We start from the raw sequence: 24,469 nt of genomic DNA, 5'->3' as shown, positions 1-24,469 counted from the left end.
CCTACTATGTTTCTGTTCTCTGCACTACTATATCTGAGCCTTTTGCAAACTAAATAGTCACATTCTCACTAGTTTACATAAAATCCTACACTTTCCTTCTATGCTTCAAAACATAGCCTCCTTCCAGTTTTCTGTCACCAGCAAATCACTATCCAAACAAACAAAAATACACTTTTATCTAAAGCATAAGCGTAGTCTCCCTTACATCTAGGAGGAAAGTGAGTTGAACTAATGCTCAGTTTAATGAAAAGGGAAATTCAGATAATGACATTAGCAGCTGTAAAAAGACAGGAAAAGTTGTCCAAACATATGAATTGAATCATATCATCACCACTCATACACACGAAGGCTTCAAACCGTTCTTCCTTATAACTTCTAAAGAAAACAAGAAGAAATAAAGCAAAAGCAATCTGATTGCAACAGAAATTACCGAGAACAGAAAATTACTCAACTTATGTAATGCAATAAGCTCCTATTGAAAAGCAGCAGCAAAATGCTGTCTTTTCTTTACACCATTCTTTACACTAGTGGCATTCAGCCACCATTTTGCAGTCATTTTTCCTGCTATTTTACCTTATTATGCTGCTAATCCAGTAACGGCAGACTTGAATCTTTATTATGCAACTAAAATTATTTTGTTTTCCATCAAAAAAATCAGGTTCTTACTGCGTTTCCATAATTATATCACCTTATCACTGCAAAGGAAGAAGAATACACAGCTCAATAGAAAATTTTACCATCAAAATATTTGCTGTAGTGACATACAATCAGATCTCATATGTAAATATTTATACCTGAGTGAATGTGGTTATGTGTGTATATATACATACATATATATAGCCTCTGTTCGTATATATATATATATATGTGCATATATACAATATATATGCATACATATACACACATTTACACATATCGATATGAATATATTAGATCTACCAATATATCTATATTATATTGAATGTATTAATAGATAATACAAAGAAATAGAGAGGACACATACAATGTACTCACAGACTGCTAAAATGAAAACTTAGAAATCTGAGGAAAGAAGCAGTACATGACTCTGCCCTCTGAAAGAGAGGCATCCTGATGTTCTAAGACACACTTATATTTGACGATGACATCTGCTGGCACATTTCCACCACTATACCTCATTTGTAATGCTGGTTGCCTGGACAAGAGTCGGACTACAAGTCAGGACAAGTTTTCTCAGGTCAAAACTGGGATGATTGGAGTGCACAGAAAAGAGAAAGGCTTTGCTTTGTTATGCTGGTACTCCAAAATCCAGCTTGCTTGACATTCATCACTTGCATTTAATATGAACTGGATTAGCTTCTGCCTTTTTTAGAATGCAATTTTAGCATTGAACCATATTAATAAGTGAAAGTCCCTTTTAAGTAGTAGGTCATACGCTTCCTTCAGCAAGCTTTATTAATTTCAGTTAATTTATATCAGCGATGAATTTGGTACAAAATGATTCACTGTAAGTCAACACTCCTGGCATAACTATTCTTTGGGTAAGCTCTATCCAATACACTATTGCAGTGATTTCAAGATTCATTTGGCCATGTAACTTTTGAATTGTACATTATGAGTGTCTAAGCCTAGACACAGACACCTAGGTTTGCTTCAAAGTTAGGTTTATTTATTGCATGATGTATGTGACTTTTTCTTCCTCGCTTGGCTTCAAGAGGTTCACTTCCCCTGCTTGTCTCCTGTCAGTGAGAACAAACAGCGTTAAAACACCGCAGTTATGCTTTAAATGAGGAATCTTACTTTATTTTTGTTTTTATACTTTGTATACAGGGTATTTAGAGTACATGGGATTCAGGGAGTTAAGATAATGAACTTGATAAATGGTATTATGCATGTTACTGAGTTTCATCTTACTTGTAGCCTCCCTAGGTGTCTGACTACTATTGGAGAAGACACAAGTGTTGCCAATGAACACCCAGCTTTACAGTAATCCCAGAGTCTATGGATTTGTGTCCGCTTCAGGCTATTTTCCCTGGAGGCTTACGTTATCAAATTCCAGACAAGAAGTCAAATAGTCAGCCTTACTCATGAATGTCTGACAAGGTCCTCTGACTATTTTTAGTAAAACAACCTGCATACATAGCCGTAACTCAGCCTTGAAGTCAGCAGAAACTGATTTATTATAATAAAAAATGTCAGCACCTCTATTCCCTGTCTGTAGTTACTCACAATTTTCCTGATAGTTTCATACGTGAGGGTAAAAATACACAGGTATGAGTTACAATTCAATGATGAATCAAATCACAAATTAATTTTTCATGGACTTAAAACAAGCTACTGGCCAGGCACAATATGCCATTCATTTATAAATAAAAGGCTTAGCAAAGTCATATCAGCCAAGCAGATCTAAAAATTATTGCACTGAACACGAAATGCAGGGCTCAGATGACCAACAGGTGCTCCAGTCATACCAATAGCCAACAGAATCAATACATTTTAAGACTCATGAAGGACAAGGACTGGGGCACTGGCCTGCCATGATATGCCAATGGGGAGACTCTCCCTGGAGGGGAAAAGGACTTGCCCTGCCATGCAGAGGGAAGGGAAATATGGATTAGTGTGAAATAACCTATGGGATGGCTATGGGAAAATTACAAAGGAGAGTAAGCAAAATTTATCACAGGATGGTTTTGGAGAATCAATCACCAAAGTCAGGGAAAAGAAGGAATCAAGGACAGAGAAGGTGTAAGTCCAAGAAAATGAAGAGAAAAAGGGATTTATGAGGCCAGGTCCATGTGAATATGCAGCTGCTCATCATGCTTGTCTGACTGATCCCTGCACCTAACCACTGCAATTATTAAATCCCATTCCCAGTTATTTCTTGTGTGGATGCACTCTTTGTTGTGAGCCTGTGTGTCTGAACCCTACTGAAAACCAAGAAGGGCTCAAATAAAAAAGCCAAGAAGAGTGAGCAGAAGAGGTTTGTATGCCAACCAACAAGAAGTTGCAAACTAGAGGGCCAGGTAATAACTAGAGGAGTACGGACCAGCTGTTGAACTAATACAGTCTAAAACCAGTGGGGAGATCTCCTCTGTATGTATGTAACCCACAAGCAGACTTCAATCCTGATCAGCTAATGGGGACGAAACGCAGCAAGCCATTTATGTTTTTTATGTTAGCATATGCCATCTGCATCTATATGAGTGCAGCAGAGGCACTTCTGTATTTGTGCAGGTCCATATGACTGGCTGTGTGCTATGCATATATGGACATGTTTGTGTGCCCAATGGAATACACATCCTGACTCTTTACTAAGTGGATCTGTAAATACAGGACCAAGGCTGCTTCCTCTGGGGCAAATTCTCCTTCAATTAATTCTGCAAGATTCAGGGTCAAAAACAAAACCCAGTGAGTAACTTCATTCTCTGCTGAGTAAAGATGTGTCCCTCTAAATTTTTCCTCATTTTTCTAGATCTCAAATTTCTCTTCTGCTGGTATACAACATTCACCTGTCTGAATGGAGAAGGAAGTAGAGCTCACTTACAGATAGACACCCACAGATTTTGGTTTTATGGGTCTCAAATAATATTTTAGGCAGTTGGCCTTGACAGTCATATTCAGTATGTTGGCTGAATTTACTGGTTTTCTGACCAAGGTAAAATAACTTTTCTTGCTCTATGAACAAAGCATTTAACTTCAGTCCCCATCCTTTCAAATGAAATCATTTGCCAATTCTAGCCCTGTTATACCTGTACAATTTGAGCGTTTTATTTCTGAAGCACTTAAAATAACAGCATCACGATTAAAAAAATTATATTAGCCATGCTCTGTTGGTGTAGCCTCAACCACTTGAGCACTTTCTCAAGCACAAAAGAGATGCAAAAGCACAGAATTTAATTCTATTGCTTAATGAGAGCAATAAAACCCTCAAGTTTGGTTTTTTTTGTTTGTTTCTTGGTATTAACTAGCTGCATTGCTTCCTGTCTTTTCTTGACCAGCATGAAAGCCCACCCTCTGAAGATTATTACAAGACAGAGATAAGGTCTCATTCTCATCTACCTCAGAACCTAACCATGGCATGTTCCATCTTCTCGCTGCTGTAGCAGACGTATTGCAAGTATAAACAACATCTGTTATTATTCTATACATGCAAAGCAGGAAGAAATATGATTCTTACACAGAAAATGTAGGTGGTAGATGCTGGATGAGAGGCAGATGGTAGATCATTTCTTAAAGCCATGGTCTCTGTCCTTAATTTTTCTTTGGAACAGATACGTTAGGAATGATGAACAAAAATGTGGTTAACTCAGTTTGACTATTATGTAATTTCACGTACTTCTTTCTGTTAACAATCTAGATTGCTTCATTCCTATCCTCTCTGAAGAGAATTAAGTCTTCAAATTACATCTGTTTCTCTCATCAAAATCAACAGCCTAAATGAACTGTGGACAAGAATACAAGCCTAGCAGAGACAAGAAAGCCCAATCAGGAAACACAGCTAAAAAGGTTTCCACAGCATGAGTGAAGTCATAATGCAGTGTAGCCATACCACTTCCTAGAAGGTATTATTTTGTCCTTGTTCTACAGATACTAGCACAGCACAGGTCTCTCTTACATTCTCTGTCAAATATTCATTCTAAAATATTGTTTACTAAAAAAAGGAAGTAACCGAAAATCAAATAACCCCAAATGCTAAATGCTAAAGCATAAAATTCACAAGGGAGTTATTGTCAATTTACCTATTTTTATTTTTTATTTTTATTACTACTGCTGGGATGTTTCTGTAGGCCTCCTAATAAGAAGTTAAGGAATAAATGAAACATATATGAACACTTGCTTGTAGGAAGCTACTGAGATTCAAACAGTTACTGAAAACAACTGAAATTTCTTGCCCTTCTATCTCAGTTCCACAACCCATTTCCACCAGATTTAAAATAGTGTTTTGGAAATGAACATGTTAAAGAACTGGTTGAAAAGGAGCACTAATTCCTCAACACATTTGCTATTAAACTTTAACTTCTTTCCATGTCTTTGAAAGTTGGCAAAAAAGCAATTACGTTTGGAGGAATCTGAAGACCCTTGTCTTTCTGCTTCCAAGTGAATGCATAATTTGATATCTAGAAGATGATGATGTTACTAAGAGAACTAAATTTTCCCACATGGTACAATCTAAGCAAGGACTGCTAGATTTGTTGTGCCCTATACTGATAGTGTTAAACAGAAACTGATAGCTTCTAGGTTCAAGGCCTAGCTGGCACAGCAGGCAAGCAATCTGAACCACTAACATCTCAGCTTGTTACTGTCCCACAGCTTCTTGACAGATAAAAAGGCAGAACTCAAGCAGTAGTCTCCGATACAAAATTCGGCTACATAAATTGCATGACTGAATGTGATGTCTTTTGGAGGTAATACCTCAAAAAAAGAAGAGTGTACAAAAAAGCAAGTGTACAAGCCACACAAGTTCTAAGGCGTTAAGACCATCCACACTAATGCCACATTTTGAGTAGCATCGTGTTTCCTGAACTCTATCTTCCCAAAGGCAGTCAGGTTATGTAGAAGAATGCTACAGGGAAGTGTGAGGGAATTAATTTCTTAGAGAATACAGAGCTGAACTCTGAGATCTTAAATCCTCTGAGAATAAAAGATCTGTCTTAGTACGAATGTAAGTTTAGACGCTGAGGGCTTACAGAAGGGCACTTTCCAAAACATGTGAACACGCAAGTAAAAATAGACTGAAAAAACATTTTTACGCTTGCAATAGCTTCTGTTCTTGGTTGGTTTGGTGTTGTTTGTTTTTTAAATCATCTTCCCTCTTACTGAGGCCATGCAGAACCCTGATCAACCATCTTATGACTGAAGTCCTCAATTGCAAAGTGACCTTCACGTAATCTTTGTTTGGACACATCTTCAGACTATGACCAAACTCTACTTCAAAAATATCATCATGCAAAAAAACTATATCCAGTCTGTGGTCTGTTATGCCTTTATCAACATGGCACAGCTGCGTATCATCTCTGCAAATGATGCATGCTTTCTCATCAACACCTCAAGCAAGAGATCTGAATATGGGCAGAGGACACCAAAGTACTTCATCAGACCCTGCTCAGTATAGAGAAGGTTGCAATGGAGAACTGTCAGGGTGAGTTACAGCCAGCCCCCAACAGACGCTCCCTGTGAGATGGAAACAGTGGAAACTGCAGCTAGAACTCCTAGCAGCCCATCACCACTTTCCTTGCATATAAACTCTGAAATATTTCTACTGGTCTCCCTCTAAAAACTTCCTTTCTTGGCCACAAGTTTTCAAAACAGCAATAAATAAAAAGAAATGTATCATAGTAAAACATTAGGTAGTATGAAAACAAAGAGGTCATAGTAATGTCTGGTTTTAATAAACAACATGTCAAGGTGAAAGAGGAAAAACATGTTTTACTCACACAGTAACTCAGTGACCAAGACTCACTGAATCAAGCTCAGACATATAGAAAGAAATCCTCCAGCAATAACTATGGGCTTTGTATGAAGGAAAATAAGTAATCCTAATACTTCAGTGGAACTGCTGCTGAAAGAATATTATTCTTGGCTGGGAAGCAATAGAACAGTCAGACAAACAGGCTGACCAAGATTTGTCCCTAGTATCTCCCTATTTCATGCAATGTGTGAAATGATGTTAGGAATTATTATAAATCTATTAATAAAATGCAGTGAATTATTCCAGTAACAATGACTTCTCAGTGTATTTTTAACACACTGAGACAGCTTAAGTGATAGAAAAGAAACTGCAGGATTTTATCATGGCTGAAACACGAATTCAGAAATCCTGTTAGAAGTCGTGTTTTGTTTCCATTAATTTCACTAATATTTGAAGTAACAGAAAAAGAATCCACAAAACATTTTGTTGAAGGGCTTTTAGTAGCATCACAGCTCATTTCAACCAGTTTAACTTGCTTATTTGTTCTAACGTTTGGATCGTAATTTGCACACATTCTGCTCTCCTAGATGAAACCACACACTCAGACAAAACAGGCAAAACCAGAGAAAACAATGCAACCCATCTGTTGGAGTAAGGCGAGAAACAAAAAAATCCCCCTCTTGCAAACGGCTTTTTGTTGGTTTTTTTTTTGCTCTTTACCGCTCATCTCTTCCTCTCCTCTTAGCAACAGCGTGTGGAACAACCAACCAGGACTCGCTCCCGGCGCTGGAGCATCACAGCCGGGGTTACTGCCGTGCACTGACCGCCAGTAACCGCGAGCCTGGCAGCCCGGGCATGCGGCACCTCTACTGCAGTGCACCTGCTGGGGATGAGTAGAGGCTTTTTCCGTCTCCTCTGGCAAGGATTAACAAACAATTTAGGGCAAATCCCACCCCCCTTTCCCTTTATCTTGTGGGTCCTTGGATATCTCCGGGAGGGGGGGGGGGGGGATCTTTTAAATGAAGTCACTGCAAAGATGCTGCAAAGAGAAAACCCTAGCTTAATAGAAAGAAACAAGTTAGTCTGCACGCACACGAGCACGCATAGCAGAACAAATTCATAGCAAAGCACCAGAGCGAATCAGTAAAAGCCTGCGTGCATTAAGGATTTGACAGTGGTTCATATTTCCATCTTACTCAGAGATCAATATTAACATAATACACAGACCTCTCAGCTAAAACATCAGTATCAGCTGTTCTGATGACACCATCTCAGACTATGATGGACACACTCAGTGCTTTTCAAGAACGCCAAGCAACCTGCCAAACATCCCATATTTCCCCACTGGACGCTATGGAGCCATTCAGAATAAACACCGTCCTTCACCTCCCTCCTTTCACAGGCAAACCTCCTCTGCATCTTTCATGTGCTCCATCTCAAAGTTAGGAAGCTGTAATCATGTAAGAAAACACAGGACCTCTTAAGCTACTTGTTTTCCCAGGGTCTGAGCTACTGCAACAACCCCAGAATAGCGGAACGATGGCTTTTTCTGCTGAGCATGAATTTCTGTTGCTGCTAATCCACTCGATAAGTAGAGCAGATTGCAGCTTGACTGGCTGGAACCCCTTCCCAGTGAGGTTACTAGAGATCAAACCTCCATCCCGAGGCAGTACAAAATGAGTCACTACATTTCTCAAAATAACAATGGAGAAATTTCCAACTACACTGTTGCTTAATTAACCACTAATACTGACAAGTACTAGAAAAAAAATAAATGAATTCCCAAGTTCCCGTGGAGTTTTAACAACCAATAGATTACTGTTTTCTTCCTAGTCACACTCAAACATGTAGAAACAATAGATTCCTACATTGTGGTAAAAACACCTAGAAAAAGGATGGATGTCTTTTTTTGCACGTGCATATAGAATCAAACCAACACTGAAATAATTATGGCAAGACAGAAGACTGCAAGCTACTTACTGTGACTTCCTCATATTTGGGACTATCCATAATTTTACACTGAAGTCACTCATCCTATTCAGATTACTTTATGGTGCTCACTACAACAGTAGTGAGCAGTATATGCATACTATACAAAAAGTAGTATGCACTGACTTTTCTATAAAACCCTCTTGCAAACAGTTTTCAGGCAGTTCTACGTTTAAAACCTACGCCTCAATACATGTTTCTGTAGTTTGTATTTTAAGCTGCATTTTCAATCTGAAATATGATTTAAGCAGGTAGTTCAGAAGCCATGATAAGAGGCGCTGTCACGGCTCTTTTTCAACCTGTTAAGATGGAAATTTGGAGCATGGTTTACTCTGAAGCCTTGTGACACTGCATTTTTGAAAGGGTGGTCAGGCATTGGAATGCACTGCCCAGGGAGGTGGTGGAGTAACCGACCATGTGAGTGTTCAAGAAACGTTTGGATGTTGTGTTGGGGAATATGATTTAGCTGATAAGTATCAGTAATGGTTGGACTAGATGATCTTGTAGGTCTTTTCCAACCTTGATAATTCTGTGATTCTGTGATTCCTCATTTAAGGAGCACACATAGAGGGCTCCTCCTCTTCCCATCTGAATCAGCTGGCTCCCTCATCCTAAGAGAAGAGAAGGCATTCTAGGACTCAGCAGTTCTATTATTTCTTTGAGTGCTGAATTTTCCTTTCTCTTGTTTTGCCAGTTCATTTTAAACTTATACAACAAAGCATCTGCCCCAGCAGTCCTGGAGGTAACTTATGGAAATCTTGAATCTTGCTGACCTGCAGAAGACTTCTGGCACATGTTAGAACAAAGACTGGAATCAAAGTGGGAGGCATTTTTGGTTCTGGAAGAGAGTGGTTATGCTATGATCCTTAACCTCAGAAGATCTGGATCAAGTCATTTATCAGTCTCTTTCATTCAAAACTTCAGAACGAGTTCATCCTACTGGTTGAGTAATTCCCTAGGCTATGTGAGACCTTCTGACAATTTTATCTTTGTAGCATTTTCCAAATTCCCAGATTGATAAGAAGTCTTACTGAACTGAATGGGGCAAATACAGCTTCTTTGATCAAGAGCTCACTTGCCAGGTTCACTCCTGTTAACGCCACTTACTTCAAATAGAATTACACCATGAATCAATCAGGCTTAGCGGCAACCAAATCTTTACTATGAGTTTAATTAAAGTTCATTAAAACAAGTGGAACGAGCATTTTTGTATCAAGATGCATTTATCAGATAATTCTGAGAATGAAAACGCACTTTCTTGTTTTTAAAGAGAAAACGAGATTTAGTAGATAAATTAAGCACATTAAGGCTGGGAATAAAGAATTCTAATTTGAAGACTAATATGTCACATTTAGTTGCTTTCTTGTTAACTGTTGACAAGCAACTCAAATTCACCTTCTTTGTGCTTTTAATAAAAAGTAAATGATATTACAAATCATTAGTTTAACTGTCTGAACAACACAGCAAAGGGCAGAACACAATGGCAGAATTACTCACGAATCCTCCTTTTGTTAATTTACAGTCTAACCTTAACACTACTTTACAATGCCATTCTCGCTGAGGGGAGTACATCTTTTTATTGTTGCTTTTTAGTTGAATTCCTCTTCAACCTATTAACACAAATTGTCTTTGAGAGCAAACTATACTTCTCCCTTTGTGATCCAACCTTCACTGAAAGGTTTTCAGTAATTCATCACAGTTTTGGAGAAAAACATATAAATAGATTTTCTGTCAAGCTTGATTTCAGAATAGAAACACGACTAGTTTAAAAGGCCATTTTTACAATGGCATTCCTTGTCCCTTACTGCTATGAACAGCACCACAGAACAGTATGAACTGAGATACTGGCAGGAGGTGGACAGTTGGACTGGATCTCACTTCATGGCAATGAGAAATCTTTTTGGTGCAGAGAATCCCAGTCAAATGCAAAGCTATAGGAGTTACCAGTGTTTGAGGGTAAGACATTACCCATTTCCCGAACCTAATATTTTGATGCCTACTTCATATAAGATCATTTAGGCAGTTCCATTTTCAGTCTACTGTTACACTATTGGAAAGCCTACTTTACCAAAATCAATACATTGGGTCAGTTCCTGGGGTTGGAACATAGCTAAGAAGAAAGTTTCTTTCTAGGTTAGCAGTCTGGTTAGTAACTCAGTAAATTATAGAAGTGATGCTTGGAAGAGACCTCTGGACATCTAAGCTAGCCTTCTGCTCAAAGCATGATACTCACCAACACCACACATACCAGCTGTGGCTCTGCCCAGACGTATCTTTTAGAACCCCCAGTGTGGATACACTATAGCATCTGAGTGAATTATCCCACAACTGCATTCCTCTACAGGTCAAAAGATATTTCCTAACATCCACTCTAAGCCATTCAAAACACAGTGTGTGGCCACATACATCAGTTGACAATACCTACAGGAATTTGGCTCCAGTGACTTTAGAACTGCCCTGTGAGTAGTTGTAAAACACTACAAAATGATCCTGCAGCTTTCCCTTCACTCAACCTAGGAAGACCAGCTTCCACAGTCTCTCCTCATCAGTCCCCAGCCAATTCTTCACTTCTCTGATAGACCCTTGCCAACTTCCCACTACCTCTGTTGAACTGGAGGGAGCAAACCAGATGCAGTGTTCCTGTTGTGCACTCGCTAATGTTAACTAGAGAAGGATAACATTTCTCCACTTCCTGGCCACATCCTTTAAAGGTAGCTCATCATGTTATTTGCCTTACTTGCCGTGAAAGCACTCTTTGGCTCGTATTCAGATTGGCTGAATAAACTCCCCACAGATCTTTTAGATTCCTGGTCAGCAGAAGAGTGCCAAGACCTGCTGACAGACAGCATTCCTCACAACCACTCAGCAACTGACCTTACTGGTCCAAGGAAAGACATATAAGGTGCAAGGCCAAGTGAGGAGTGGAGAATAAGAACTCCTGCTCACAGCTACCCAGAAGCTGGAGAATCCGTGTCTAGCAGTCATTCATGCCCTATGGCAAGATGCCACAATGGGTCCTTTTTAGCAACAGGACATTTTGTTGGGATCTGCCATTTGATTTTTGTATCACACATTTCTCAACAAGGAAAGCCACCATGTTGTGATAGCGTCAAAATTTCCAGTCAGCAGCAATGTATTTTGTAAAACAATTTCAAGTGGAACCTCTAAGCTAGTGGATTTACAGATCCAAAACAAGTGCAGGTACCTAGTATGGCTCAGTCAAGTACCACACTGACAGGGTCTTATCGTTTAAAAATAACTAAAGCACACAACCATACGAATTTACATTACTAAGAGAGAATTCCTTAAGGAAGAGCAATTATGTCACTTAGCACACAAAACTTTCCTTAATATTTCAGTAATTTCTTTTGGGCTTCCTTCTTTTCACTGAGTGGAGTTGACTTCATGACCTAGTTTTCCTGTCAGAAAGATGACTAGCCACACACTTACACACACACACACAAACATAAAAAATGCCCTGAAAACACATGGCTACAACTAAGCAGATGAAAGTATAAAAAGAATGAACGCAAAGCAGATGAAAAAGGACAGAATTCACTTCACTTCACTTCACAAAGTGATTCAAAAGGTTACTTCAAAACTGTAAGTGACCAAAAGTATACAAAGAACAGATCTGAATATGCCCTCCCAACTCCCATCAATATTTCAGCACTGGAAGCAATGTCTCAGAACTATAAGAGAAACTGTACTGTGGGGAGAAAGTCGTAATGCTTCAATTTCTTGACACTGATACAATGTCCATACCATTTTGATGTGCCTTGTGTTGCAGGCTGAGAACTGTGTTGTGTGTTAGCAAATTAATTAGCAAAACAGCATCCCCGTACTTGACTAAAGCTCAGGAGCTAGTCCTAGTAATAGCCAGCAACTACATCAGTTAAGAGAAATGGTAACCTTAAAGATACCTACCTGAGAAAAGCAGGAGTCTTGGAAAAGCTAACAATCCTACAGCCCATGACACTGATTTCCAAGCACAATGTTTTAAGAGAATAATCATATTGATTTCAAATGCTTTCTGAAATTCTGAGATGCTTGCTGTTCTTAAAGAGTACTTAAAATATAACTATCTGACAAAACCTTATTGTAAAAGTAAAAAAACCAAACAAACACCCAAGAACAAAAACTACTCCCTTTCCCCCAACCTCTGTCTTTACTGCATTCTCTAACCACCCCCAACAATAAACAGGCAAAATCACAGATGACTGGCAGCACAGAAGTACAGCACATACTTCAGATACTTTAGAACTGGGAAGCAAACAGTTAAATGAGTTGCAGAATCTTCAGTATCTCAGACTGCAGGAAAGTTCCCTGTTACCTCCCATGTTCCTCAAAACAAAGTAGTGTCTGCTTCCAGAGCTGGGACAAATACTGCACCTGGCCTTCCAATCAGTCCAGAAGCAGCTTCTTTATGCTGTCTTCAGCCATGACACACTTTCTAGTCTTTGTTTTTTATGTTTGTTGTTTTCTTGTTTGTTTGTTTGTTTACTTAGAGAGAACTATTTATTTCCATACTCTTAGGAGTTTGATATATTGAGAACCCAAGTAAAAAGCACTGTGAAAACACGCTTTCCTTACTTGCTTTGCTTCACTAACCCAGAACAGACTCCTTTCAGCTACCACAACTATCCACGTAGACAAAAACATTTATAAAGTTGCTAAAATAATACTTTTCCTCACCTTTCTTCCTCCACCATGGCCCTTCTTGGACGGAGTATGACAGTTCTTTAAACTCAATATTTACAGCAGGTCTGCGTGGTAGATAGGAGAAACGGTGAGCTTCTGTCAGAGTGTTGTCCACTTTTTTCAAGTGCCCATTCATCAGTCGAATGTCTTGGTTATCTGTGCCATTTGAGACCACTTCATCCACTGAAACACACACCGACTTTGGCTCGACCATAGTACAAGCAGAACTGCTGGCGTTCTAGAGAGAAAGTTGAAGAAAGAGCAAAGTTCACATGCTTTTGTTCAGGAATACATTTCAAAACCCTCTGCATAAGAATTATTAGTATTTAAAAGTAAAATCCAAGCACAGAATCCAGCAAAGTGACATACTGAAAGGTGAAAATAAAAACCAAAACCACCTTTTATTTGCTCTTCCAGTGTCTTCGTAGAAAGCCCACACTCTTATGGCACACAAAGGGCAGTTCCTTTAGCACTATTTTCCTCTCAAAAGGTACAAACAGCACATCACTATCCACCTTCAGAAATGAACAGCTTTTGGACCAGAATAATGCAGCAGAAAAATGCAATTTCTAAGTATAGTCATATTGTATTCCTTCCAAGAACTGAGTTCTAGTTGTTCTAATCCCAGGGCTTGTACTGGGACAGAGCTAAAGGATGAAGGAAGTTAGCTGAGCAATTTTTTTGTGCAGACATGTCAAAAGACAGCCACTCAGAGAGTCCAAGAGCTCTTATCCCTTCAGATCAGAACATACACCTGTACATGTGAAATTGTACAAGCTACATTACTGAAAATTTTGAAATATGCTGTTTTCTGCCTTATCTGCTCATGCAGTGAAAGTTCTGGAGACTCTGCAACCTACAGCAGTACAAGAGAAAAGCACAAAGATTTCCATCCAAAATCTTTCCTTACTTGACAGCAATCCCTAATGGAAATCTTATCAGCTACATAAACATACTAAACCCTGTTCCAGTACTAGCACTGCTGACACTGCAAGGTCAATGCTCTCAGCTCACAGCCTCTTGCCATGCTTTGCCCAGCATAGCACTCAGTGCAATTGCACTTAGCATTCTTTGGTCTAAGGCTTTCCTGTCCCTCTCCTGCTCATACCAGAAGCCTGCAGCCTGCCCTTCTCTTTATAATATACACACACATAATCTGAACTTTTTCCATTCCTTTCACCCACATGAGCACCCTGTATCAGTATCAACAGGGCATGTCCAAAGCCTAAAGAAAAACAACCTGGAATCTTCTTCAGTTTAACAGAATTTTGAACAGTTCAGAGGTTGTCCTTTGTCAAAAGTATGTAACGTTGTATGTCATAAGTGTGTAACATCTGTGCAGTTATCTATTGTAACACCTACTGTTTTTAATGCAGATCTGCATCAGAAAATAATCCCATAGCTGGCTTATGGGCTAGGCTTTCCATATTGTCACTCCTAACCAACAGCCTACATTTCTCCAAAGGTATCTGCTACACTTCTTTCAAAGGTGCCAGTATTGAACACTCTCAACAAGGAGCTGTAGGTCATGCCACTGTCAACTCCTGTTCGCCCTCCAAAGCAACTAAGTCATGCTGCAATTTCAGAAGTCAACACACTTCCACTATGCCACTGTCATCCTCTCTGTTACAGAGAACGGCCTCCCCACTTATATGGTAAAAGTAGTGCTTTCCAGACTGGTCACTTATCATGAATGCTGATGAAAAACCCTAAAGCAAAGTACTACAATAGTCTGGAATCCTACAAAACCAGTAGACTGGAGTCTTCCAGTTCTTCTTGGTTCTGGATACAAAAATCAAATCTGCTCTCCACGCTTTCTCAAGTGAGCAACTTTAATTACCCTCTCAAGTGACTGAGAGGTCAGGTATCCAGTAACACTTACTCCTGATTTCTTAGAGTTGACTGCAATGGCATGGAATTTGAACAAAACAAGCGTAATGTGAAACATCTGAGACTTGAGCGGTTAAAGCAAGGGGACCTCCCTCTTCCTTAAAAAAACACGAGATGCTGTGTTAATAATATTCTTTCCTGAATGTTTTTGAGACTTAACTTTGAAACTCTCGGATTGCTTGGTTCACAGAATCTACTGAGCACTTTCACGTGTCAAAGAGAATACCCACAAACTAGCCCTCAATGAGCAGGTCACCTTGAGCACTCAAGGGACAGTGAGGGCTGCTCCAGCTTATTTCAATCCAAAAAGAAAAATGTTTGCCAGACAACTGCTGGGAGTAGGAAGCCAGAGACTTGTATTCCCGGAATACTGAGCAAACCCTTTTGGTGTCTGGAATGATTGAAGCATCTGCTTACAGCAGACCATCATGACAAAACCTGGCCAGCCATTAGGTCACACATCAGTCTCCTTTGGGGGACACTGCCCCAGAGGGCTGGGGCAAATGAATCCCGCTGGCTGCCAGGTGGGCACAGCCGGTTCATGGAGCCGCAGCACTGCACAGTGATTCCTTAAGCACACTTCCGTACGTGTACAAACATAAACAAGCTGCTCGCTGCTCCACTGACACGGCCGATGTGTGCTGACATCAAACCGCTGTCCGTCTCAAACAGACAGATAACGTATACACTGAAAGACAGCGTTACATCGCAGCTGAGCTCACGCCGCTGTATTTCACAGAATCACAGAATGACCCGGGTTGGAAGGGACCTCAAGGATCACGTAGTTCCAACCCCCAGCGTTTCTCAGCGCTCAACCGCTTGCTGGTGTTTACCAGGCACGGCAGCGAAACGGTCCCCCACGCTCTGCAAACAACTTCCCTCTCTCATCAAACCGAGGCCGTTACGCACCAAGCCGATGCTATTATGCAAAGACCCGCTGAGGTTACGGTCCTCCCGCAAATCTGTTTTGAGAACCATCGGAGAACGCCCGCAGAAGCCCCTAATCCCTTCCAGCAGCTCAAGCCCAGAGGTAACTGTCGGTCAAACTCCGCCGTCCTCACAGCCGCCGCCGTGGGGCTGCCCCGCAAACCCCAAACCCGCAGCCGCCCCGCGCCGACAGTCACCCCACCGCCCTCCGCCCGCTGCCCCTCACTCCCCCTCGTTTCCCGCTGACCCACGGGGAAGCACACGCAGTCAGGGCACCCCTTACCAGAGCGGTGCCCAGGGAGAAAGCCGCCATCAGGCATGCCATGTGCCCCACTGCCCGGCCGCCTGCTGCTCCCGCTGCTCCTGATACCGGCGGCTCCCGCTCCGCCGGCTCCGCGCGAAGCCCTCCAGAGCCGCCCGGATTGGTGGCGGAGGGAGGGGAGGAGGAGGAGGGAGCGGCCTCCTGCCTCGCTCAGGGCCGCCCCGCCGCGCCCAGCTGGCCCCGCCCGGCTCCACAGAGGGCTGAGGAGCGCGGTCCGGAGCTCCCTGGACCCATTCCATTGGGGTAGGGGGCTTGTCCCCGCTCTGGGCAGGGCATGGGGGTCCTGGTGGATGGCAGGCTGGATGTGAGCCAGCAGTGTGCCCTTGTAGCTCAGAAAGCTACCCGTGTCCTGAGCTGCACGGAGGTGGTGGATGCCCCATCCCTGGAGGTGTTTAAGTGTGGCCAGCTGGGCAAGCGAGGTGATGCTGCCCCTCTGCTTTGTGCTGGTGAGGCCTCACCTGGAGTACTGCGTCCAGATGGGGAGTACTCAGTACAAGACAGAAGTGGATCTATTGGAGTGTGTTCAGAGGAGGGCCACAACAATAATGCGAGGGATGGAACACCTTCCTGCAAGGGCAGGCTGAGAGAGATGGGGCTGTTCAGCCTGGAGAAGAGAAGGCTCCAGGGAGAGCTGAGATCTGTATCTAAAAGGGGGCTGTATGAAGAAAGTGGACAGACTCTTTAGCAGGGTCTGCTGTGACAGGACAAGGGAAAATGGTTTCAAACTAAAAGAGGAGATATTTAGATTGGATATAAAGACCTTTTTTTTTACAATAAGGATGGTGAGGCACTGACACAGGTTGCCCAGAGAGTGATGGATGCTCCATCATTCAAGGTCAGGCTGGATAGAGCTCTTTGCAATCTGATATAGCTTTAGGTGTCCCTATTCACTGCAGGAGAGTTGGACTAGATGGCCTTTAAAAGACCCTTCCAACACAAACATTTCTGTAAGTCTATTTAAGTAGGAGCCCAAACCCCATCCTTGCCCATGAGATGTGCTGGATGGTGTTCGTGTGCCGTTAGAATTGTGCTGGCACTCCCAACATGAATACAGATCCACAACTAGATTTCAAGTCAGAGTAGTTAGCCTCTCTACCTAGTGGTAGAGAGCTTGGCCCAGCCATGAGCCTTTCCTTGTGCTTCTGAAGTTACATGCTGTCTGGGCCCATTCTCCATAAGCTCCAGTGCTCCCTTCCCTCAGGTACCATCAGAAAGAGCATAAGGTAGATAAATCATAACAGGGATCTGAGAACTGGATTCAGAATGTCTTATACATTTATACATGTATAAAATGTTTTATACATATCTCCCACAAGACCAAGAAGGGCTGTGAAATACAGCTATGTATGTTTAAGGCATTTGTGGGGTTAAACCATTTAAAGATGTCACATATTTTGTCTGCTGGTAGAAGGTGATACAGAGAAAGTGCATGAGATATCCTCATTTTAGGGCCCGTGTGATACAGACACATCATAATGCTTAGTTCTCCTGCCTTTCAACTGCCTGAGAAAAGTAAGATAAGAAAAAAATACTACTATAGCACAGCACAATTGCACAGTACCAAAATCTGCTGCACAAACAAAAGTTTTAGCTCAGGCTATAAGCAGCTTTTGGCACTAAGGCTGAACAGTGCTGTTCACAAAGCAGTCCTGCAAAGAAAGGTATGTACAGCTTGTCTGCTTCAAGAGTACCAGTGCTGCCTGCCAGGACCAGCCCAGCATGGAGGGAGGTCATGTTATTTGGGACAAAGTGACATGGAGACACAAACCCTCCTCACATGGGGCACAATATGAAGACAACGAAAGGCTCCATCGCTCACATTACTCTCCGTGGAAATTCTGCCTGACTATGAATACATGATCACATCCCAGGGATTTATGTTTTCACAGTGGCTGCAGTATCAGTTCCCACCAGAGCTTCCTGTAAAACACTGAGACGTAGAAACAGGTTTCACAGAAACTGAATTCTATTTGGTATCTATTTTGATATCACACAGGGAAAAAAAAAAAAGATTACATAAGAAGAAGCCTGCTAAAAATAGCAGTCTCTTGCATTCCTACATTCCCTCATTAACTCTTCCATTAGCTTTATGGGTGATCCCCTGCTCCCTGCAGACAAAAATATCAAGAACGCAACTCAGAGAAGAAAAGAGGGGAGAAAAACATGTTTAAAAAAATCCAGGGAAAAAAAAAAAACACAGAAAAAAAAGAAAAAAGAAAAAAGGAAGCTACAAATGAAGGTGAGGACAAGCAGGCAGGAACAAAACTCTCACTCCTAAAATAGATGAGGAAACAGTAGTAGCTTCCAGGCTTTACAGCAGGGTAAGCATTGTAGGCAGTGTGTTGGTGCAGCCCACGGGAAAGAAAAAGGACAGCACAAGAAGAAATGAGCTGGGAAGGGCAGGGCAAAGTGGGAGCGTGTCAGCAGTAGGAGGGGGCAGATTTACAGCACAGTCACGGGAGTAATTCTGGTGTCTTATTGATAACTCTGGTGTCTCTGTACAAGATCTAGTTCACATGGAAAAGCAGTATAGCCTGGGGGAAAGCGGCAGCCAGCATGGATGTAGCTGATAAGGTACAACATGTAGGAAAAGTTTAATTCAGAAGAGTGGAATAGGCAGATGAGGAAAAGGAAGTATAAAATACAAAATATTCTAGATGGCGTTTTCATTTATGTATATAATATATATACACATATATACATACACACATATAATATATATACATATATACACACATATACATGTATGTTACAGTAAAGGTATATATGTATATATGTATATATGTATGTATATACACCTTGGCTGTAACTATTTTGTTAGCCTGTTAAGGTTTGCAGCTTATTAATTTTAAGTGGTTTAGGCTGAGTTCAAGGAATTCTGGAGAAAAGATTCAGAGAGTTTTCAAGACATTTTCAGTGTGTTTAATATTTAACAGAGAAAAGAATTTGGAGTTTTTTTTCAGAACTCTTCCTGTATCCACCTAAAAAGCCAAAGGATCTGTGAACATAAAGAAACTTATCCCAATCTAAAATGCTTACACGCAGTTATTGACCCAAATTAAAACCCAGTAACAACAGTGTGTCCCAGACAATTTGTCACCTTTCTGTTGCAAAATATCCATTGCTTTGGATGGTTTCTGAATTATATTTTTATCTTCCTGTCCTCTGATCTGTAGATCTAATACAGTAAGGGTGAAAAGAACATCAGTAGGTTGAACAGCCAAAATTTTAGGTTGAAAAAAGCCATTATGGTCTGATTCTAAGGCTGACAGCCTTCATTTATGGCAGCTAAGAGCTGTGAGTCTTCATGATGCCATGAAGCTGAAAAGCAAATAATGATAGTAATGATAATAACGCAGTCTTACTGGAAAACAGTTGTTTGGAATAAAGAGGTAATTTTCTATTTAAGTACCCAAGTAACAGGAGTTGAAAGACACCAACACACGCATGGCTTTCATATGATACAGCAGAAAAAACACAAGTGATATTTCAGATTTTCTTGTGCTACTAAGAAATTCTTGCAAGCTCTGCGCTCAGTATCCAGCTAAAAGGTTACAGCACTTTTTGGCAGTGGGCTGGAAATTTGAAGATCACAGTAAAACACAATAAACTCCTGAATTAGTCCAGATTATTCTTTTCCTTTTCTGCTGTTTACCTACTCTGTTTTAGTGGAACAACATTAGAAACCAGTTCATATTTTCTCAAGTCTTTTGGTACATTATTACTTCCCTTTCTATACTGGAAATATTCACATAATGCTATTTAAGAAGAATGCAGTCAGTCAGTTTAAACAGATCTGCCTTGAGATCTATTTAATATTGAAGAACATAATCAGTCATTCCTTTCATGTTAGGTATACTCTGTATAACAGGTGGGATTCATCTCTAATTTTAGCTGCCTGGAAAATTGTTATCTAAGCTAGTCATGCGGAGTCTTTCAGTCATTGGAGAGAAATGGGTCTCCACAAAAGAAAATTCAGTCTTAAATATTTATCTTGATTTAGGATGAATAGGCTTCTAGACCCGTCTTGGCTTCCCAATCAACCAGGGACTCCAGACACCTACCTTGAATTAGCCATGGGCCACTGCTATAGAGATGGATACCACCTAAGCTGTGTTCTTAGTCTACTTTAGTTTTCAACTAACATTTTCAGGAATGATACAAGAGGTGTCACATGTTTATTTTACATGAGATATCATGTCTTTTTTATAACTGAGTACTCCAACATCCAGAAATCCAAGGGCAAGAAATTCAAGAACTATTCATTTCTTACCAGTTTTAGTAACAGTTCATTCCTATGGCTACTGTCTATTATACTGATGGGATTTAGTAGGGCTTACAGTGCTTGCTTCGATACAAGCAAGTTATTTGTCTGAGTTTTTTAACTCAAGCATACTGAGGTGAACAATGGAAAAAAAAAAACTAGCAGTAGGCACACTGGATTAGCTCAATTCTACTGATGTTGATTGCCCATTACTTTATATTTAAGTAACCCTCACTTACCATAGCCAGATGATCCCAAGATATGCCAGGAGAGAAAAAGAAAGCACACTGTCCTTCTACCTGCTTAAACAAATAGCGTTATTTTCTCAGAGATTAAGCATAATTTATATGAACTCACCGCTTTCAGTTGATACCAACATAGTACACTATGACTGATAGTCAGCAATAAGAGCAGTTGGATTGGAGGCATCATGTCTCCCTAGACAACACCTTTACCGGCAGGCAGCAGAGTATAGCCTCAGGGTCTGAGTGCTGGGGAGCAGGTTGTAACTCTCACATGGTGATGATAGTCAATGGGAGGAGCTGTTGTGAACAAATGAGATGAAGGACCTATTCTTGTGACCTGAAGAAAAGGCTTCAGCCTCAGTTCGCAGGGCAACTTGTCAATCAGATGTAGCACCAGACTTCTGAAACTCTTTTCACCACCTTAAGCTCCCTATACAATGCCTAAAGAGAGTGTCAGGCACCTGGGAAAGGAATACAAAGAAGCCAGCAGGAAAAGTTAGGCCAAAGAAAAAGCCAAGGAAAAACCGGTGCTCAGTGGACTTGGACTCAGTCTTTGAAATCCATCTCCAAAGGGAATTCTCAGCCATGACTCCCCTTCATGTTTTGCTGACAGAAAGCTGCAAACAGCACCAATCCCACTACACCCAATTATCCTGCAACTGAGCATTCATCCTGGTGCTGGAAAGCAAATTTCAAATTCTGCCTCTGCTCAGTTTCAGGTAAAGTCATGGTCAGGCCTTTTGGGGCAGGACAAGGTCCTTAAAATAACTCAGGGAAACTTATTTTAAGTATTTTCTAGGGGAAGTATTTGGTGTCTCTCCCATTACAGTTCTCTGAAAATGTATCTGAACACTAACTGGGGAAGGGACCTGAATGCCATTCTCTCCTTTGCTTTTTCTGTGAAGCAAAACAACTTCAGGCAGTCAGGAGTTTCACCCCAGAGTATGCAGCTCCACTACAAAGGACATGAAGCTCATGTTCAAGCTCCCTGCTCTGCTCCATCTTATGTGGAACAGTTATGGTACCCGCTAGAAAAACACTCCAGTCATCTACGTCCTAGGGAAAAACAATCTTTCTGCCACCCTGTCAGCCTTAGGTGGTTTGGAACATGTTTGACAGCAAAGATTTGGAATTGTGTATTCTTTTTGAGAGATGTGAGACTCAGGAGAGAAATTTCAGTAATTCCGCAAGGCTATGGAGTCTGTCACATCCCAAATCTCATTTCATAAGTGATATAATGCTCCCTTTCCTGTCAGTGAGTATGTATACCTTTATTTCCTGCAGCACTGAAATCTTTGGAATATAATAAGCATGATTCCCAGGAAACAAAACCAGGTTGTTGGAGTCTCGGCCTCATAGAAAAGTTGCATGTCCTTCTTTAGCTCAGGGGTTAAAAAGCTGCTAAAGCACTCCAAACCAATGATGTATTGGGAAGTTCATCCCACTCACTCACATGAGTCTGACTGGGGAACAGAGATCTGGCACACTTATACCATCCAAGATGGTAGAAAAAAGGGAGCATAGAAGAAGCTGGGAAGCTTATTACAAGTGTATTGCTTGTTACATGCACTTGGCAATGCTTTTGTCTAAGACTACATTTCAGAACAAGAAATATGTATGATACACGCTGCAGGGGATGTTTGATCTCTGGGAAGCCTCCCATGGGAGCAGAGCTGCCATTACCTGTAAGGCAGACAAACTGCACAGCCTGATATGTCATGGTTATCAGAATGAGAATGTGCCACTTTGGATCAGTGAGCTCCTTGGAGTCCCTGACACAGCTAACTGAGGCTTGCGGATAGCAGACTTAAGACCCAAAAATGATTTGTCACCATCACAAACCTCATGGCCACAACACTCAGTAGTACTTATCTTCCTTGGTCAGCCCTCAGGCTTGGCATGAAAGCCTTCATGATGAGCCTTTCCCAATTAACTGGTAGACTGATACATGTAAAACTAAGTGGTTATACCAGCTAATATGATCCTTTATATATCAACAGCCCTTCAGTCATGTACAGCAATCCTGTAAGGAAATAGCAATATTCAGCTCTCTTCTGAGTAGATGTTCCAGTTTGATTTTAAGGTATGAAATCAAAGAAGGGGAAAATACTCTTTAGCAGTTTTTGCCAGTTTTGTCATTTGCTGTAAAACAATCTGTAGAGTATTTACATGTCTATCACAGCTCCTGACTGTTTATTTACATGTTCAAGTAACCAGGTTAAAAAGCCCTTTGCAGTTGGGTATTTTTCTTTCCCTTGGTCTCAAGAACATAGATACTTAGACATAACAAGCTGTATCCAATCTTCAATTTGATAAGCTAAACAAACTGAATTCTTTAGGGCTTTCTACAAGGCAACTTCACCAGCTATTTTGTCATTTGTGACACTTTTTCATGCCTTTTTCACAGCCTCACTTTTGAAAGAGATGATGTCAAAATGGGATGCAGCTTTGCAGTGTCAGTTCCACCAATGCCATATCCAGAGAACATTACCTTACTTATGCCCAATTCATGCACTGTTAGTCCAAGATACCATTAACCTTTTTTGACAGCAGCATAACTGTGGGAGCTCATGCTGGTTTGCTTATCCTTTGATTGCCAAATCGCTTTCTGAGTCCATTCCTGCTGGGATGCAGCATCCTATTCTGTAGGCATGACCTTCTTTCCTTATTTCTAGAAGTGTGTCTGTGCAGTTAGCTACTTAAATACATTTCACTTAAATAGGTCAAGCTTATCAAGAAGTCAAGATTGTTGCATGCAACATTTCTAGTCTCTTTGTTTACCGTTCTGCAGAAGTCACACACCTTAATCAGCAGAGGAGATATATTTACTTCTGAATCACTGATGCAAATATTTAATCACTTCAGGCCTAACACTATCACCAGTGGAATCTTAATCAAAACATGCCCATTAGAACTTTCTCCAATGATGATTGCCTTGAGATGTGTTAGTTTACCACTTTGCTAAACTACTTAGCTCATTTTACGTTACTGTACAGTATTGGACAGGTTCTAACAGAATACCAATTCAAACCTCGCAAGAATGTAGCTATATCACATGTGAGTGTGTATGTATTTTCATAACTCAGGGCTGTATCTGCTCATGAAGAAGGGAGCTACAATCTGGCTGGGGCAGGCTCAGAAAGGGCAGTCTTCTTGACGAATGGGATTAGTCATCATGTTTGAAAGCACAGATTGTTATTATTTTGTCTCAAGCTGGTGTCATGCTTCTAAACCCAATCCAGCCCAGTCTTTTCTGAATTATGGTGCAGCTCTATTAAGGATAATGGAATTTCCCCAGGATTCCAAGTTTTATTCAACTTGATTAAGTGTTTATAGTTTTGATATTTTTTTTATAGTAAAAGAATTGAAAGTATCCAGGCCAGAGATTTAAAAGTTTGGTAAAATCAAGTGCTATGTAGCATCCACCTCCATCCTAAGAACCTTCTTACTTCTTAGTACTTAGTACTTCCTTGAATTCATCAGCTTACTCACACCGTGCAGCTCTTTTCTAAACACTAAACAGAAATATTTCTTAAATTACTATTTTCTTTAGTTATCAGGCATGTCAGGTTCAGAGCAGGTCTGTCTCAGACTCTTCTTACGTTGTCTTGCTTGTATACAGACAGACTGGCACCAGCGGTCCCTCAGCAACTGGTGGTTTCCAGTCCAGCAGAGACAGTAAGCACCCAGCTACCTTCGGTCAGGTATGGTGCTTTTAAGCACTACCAATCTGCTACTTTAAC

General features: G+C 40.9%; 1 protein-coding gene across 2 annotated transcripts in view; it reads right to left on the bottom strand.

Annotated features, from left to right (window-relative positions):
* The window catches only part of ABCG1 (ATP binding cassette subfamily G member 1), a 55,711-nt gene extending 39,373 nt beyond the window's left edge, over nucleotides 1-16,338 (bottom strand). The window contains exons 1-2 of one of the 2 annotated variants that reach the window (XM_015883181.2): nucleotides 16,179-16,338; nucleotides 13,073-13,316 (exon numbers count right to left, since the gene is read on the bottom strand). In XM_015883181.2, the coding sequence (XP_015738667.1) occupies nucleotides 13,073-13,316; nucleotides 16,179-16,220 (286 nt within the window). In that variant the 5' untranslated portion in view covers nucleotides 16,221-16,338. Of the gene's footprint in view, nucleotides 1-7,615; nucleotides 7,859-13,072; nucleotides 13,317-16,178 lie in introns of those variants that run through there. The other variant, XM_015883187.2, reaches the window with a different exon arrangement.
* Between the last annotated feature and the right edge of the window lie 8,131 nt (nucleotides 16,339-24,469).

This window comes from Coturnix japonica, chromosome 1, assembly GCF_001577835.2.
Source record: "Coturnix japonica isolate 7356 chromosome 1, Coturnix japonica 2.1, whole genome shotgun sequence".
NCBI classification, from domain to species: Eukaryota; Metazoa; Chordata; class Aves; order Galliformes; family Phasianidae; genus Coturnix; species Coturnix japonica.
Note: the sequence above shows the minus strand (reverse complement) of the source record. Positions and strands in the feature narration are given on the sequence as shown.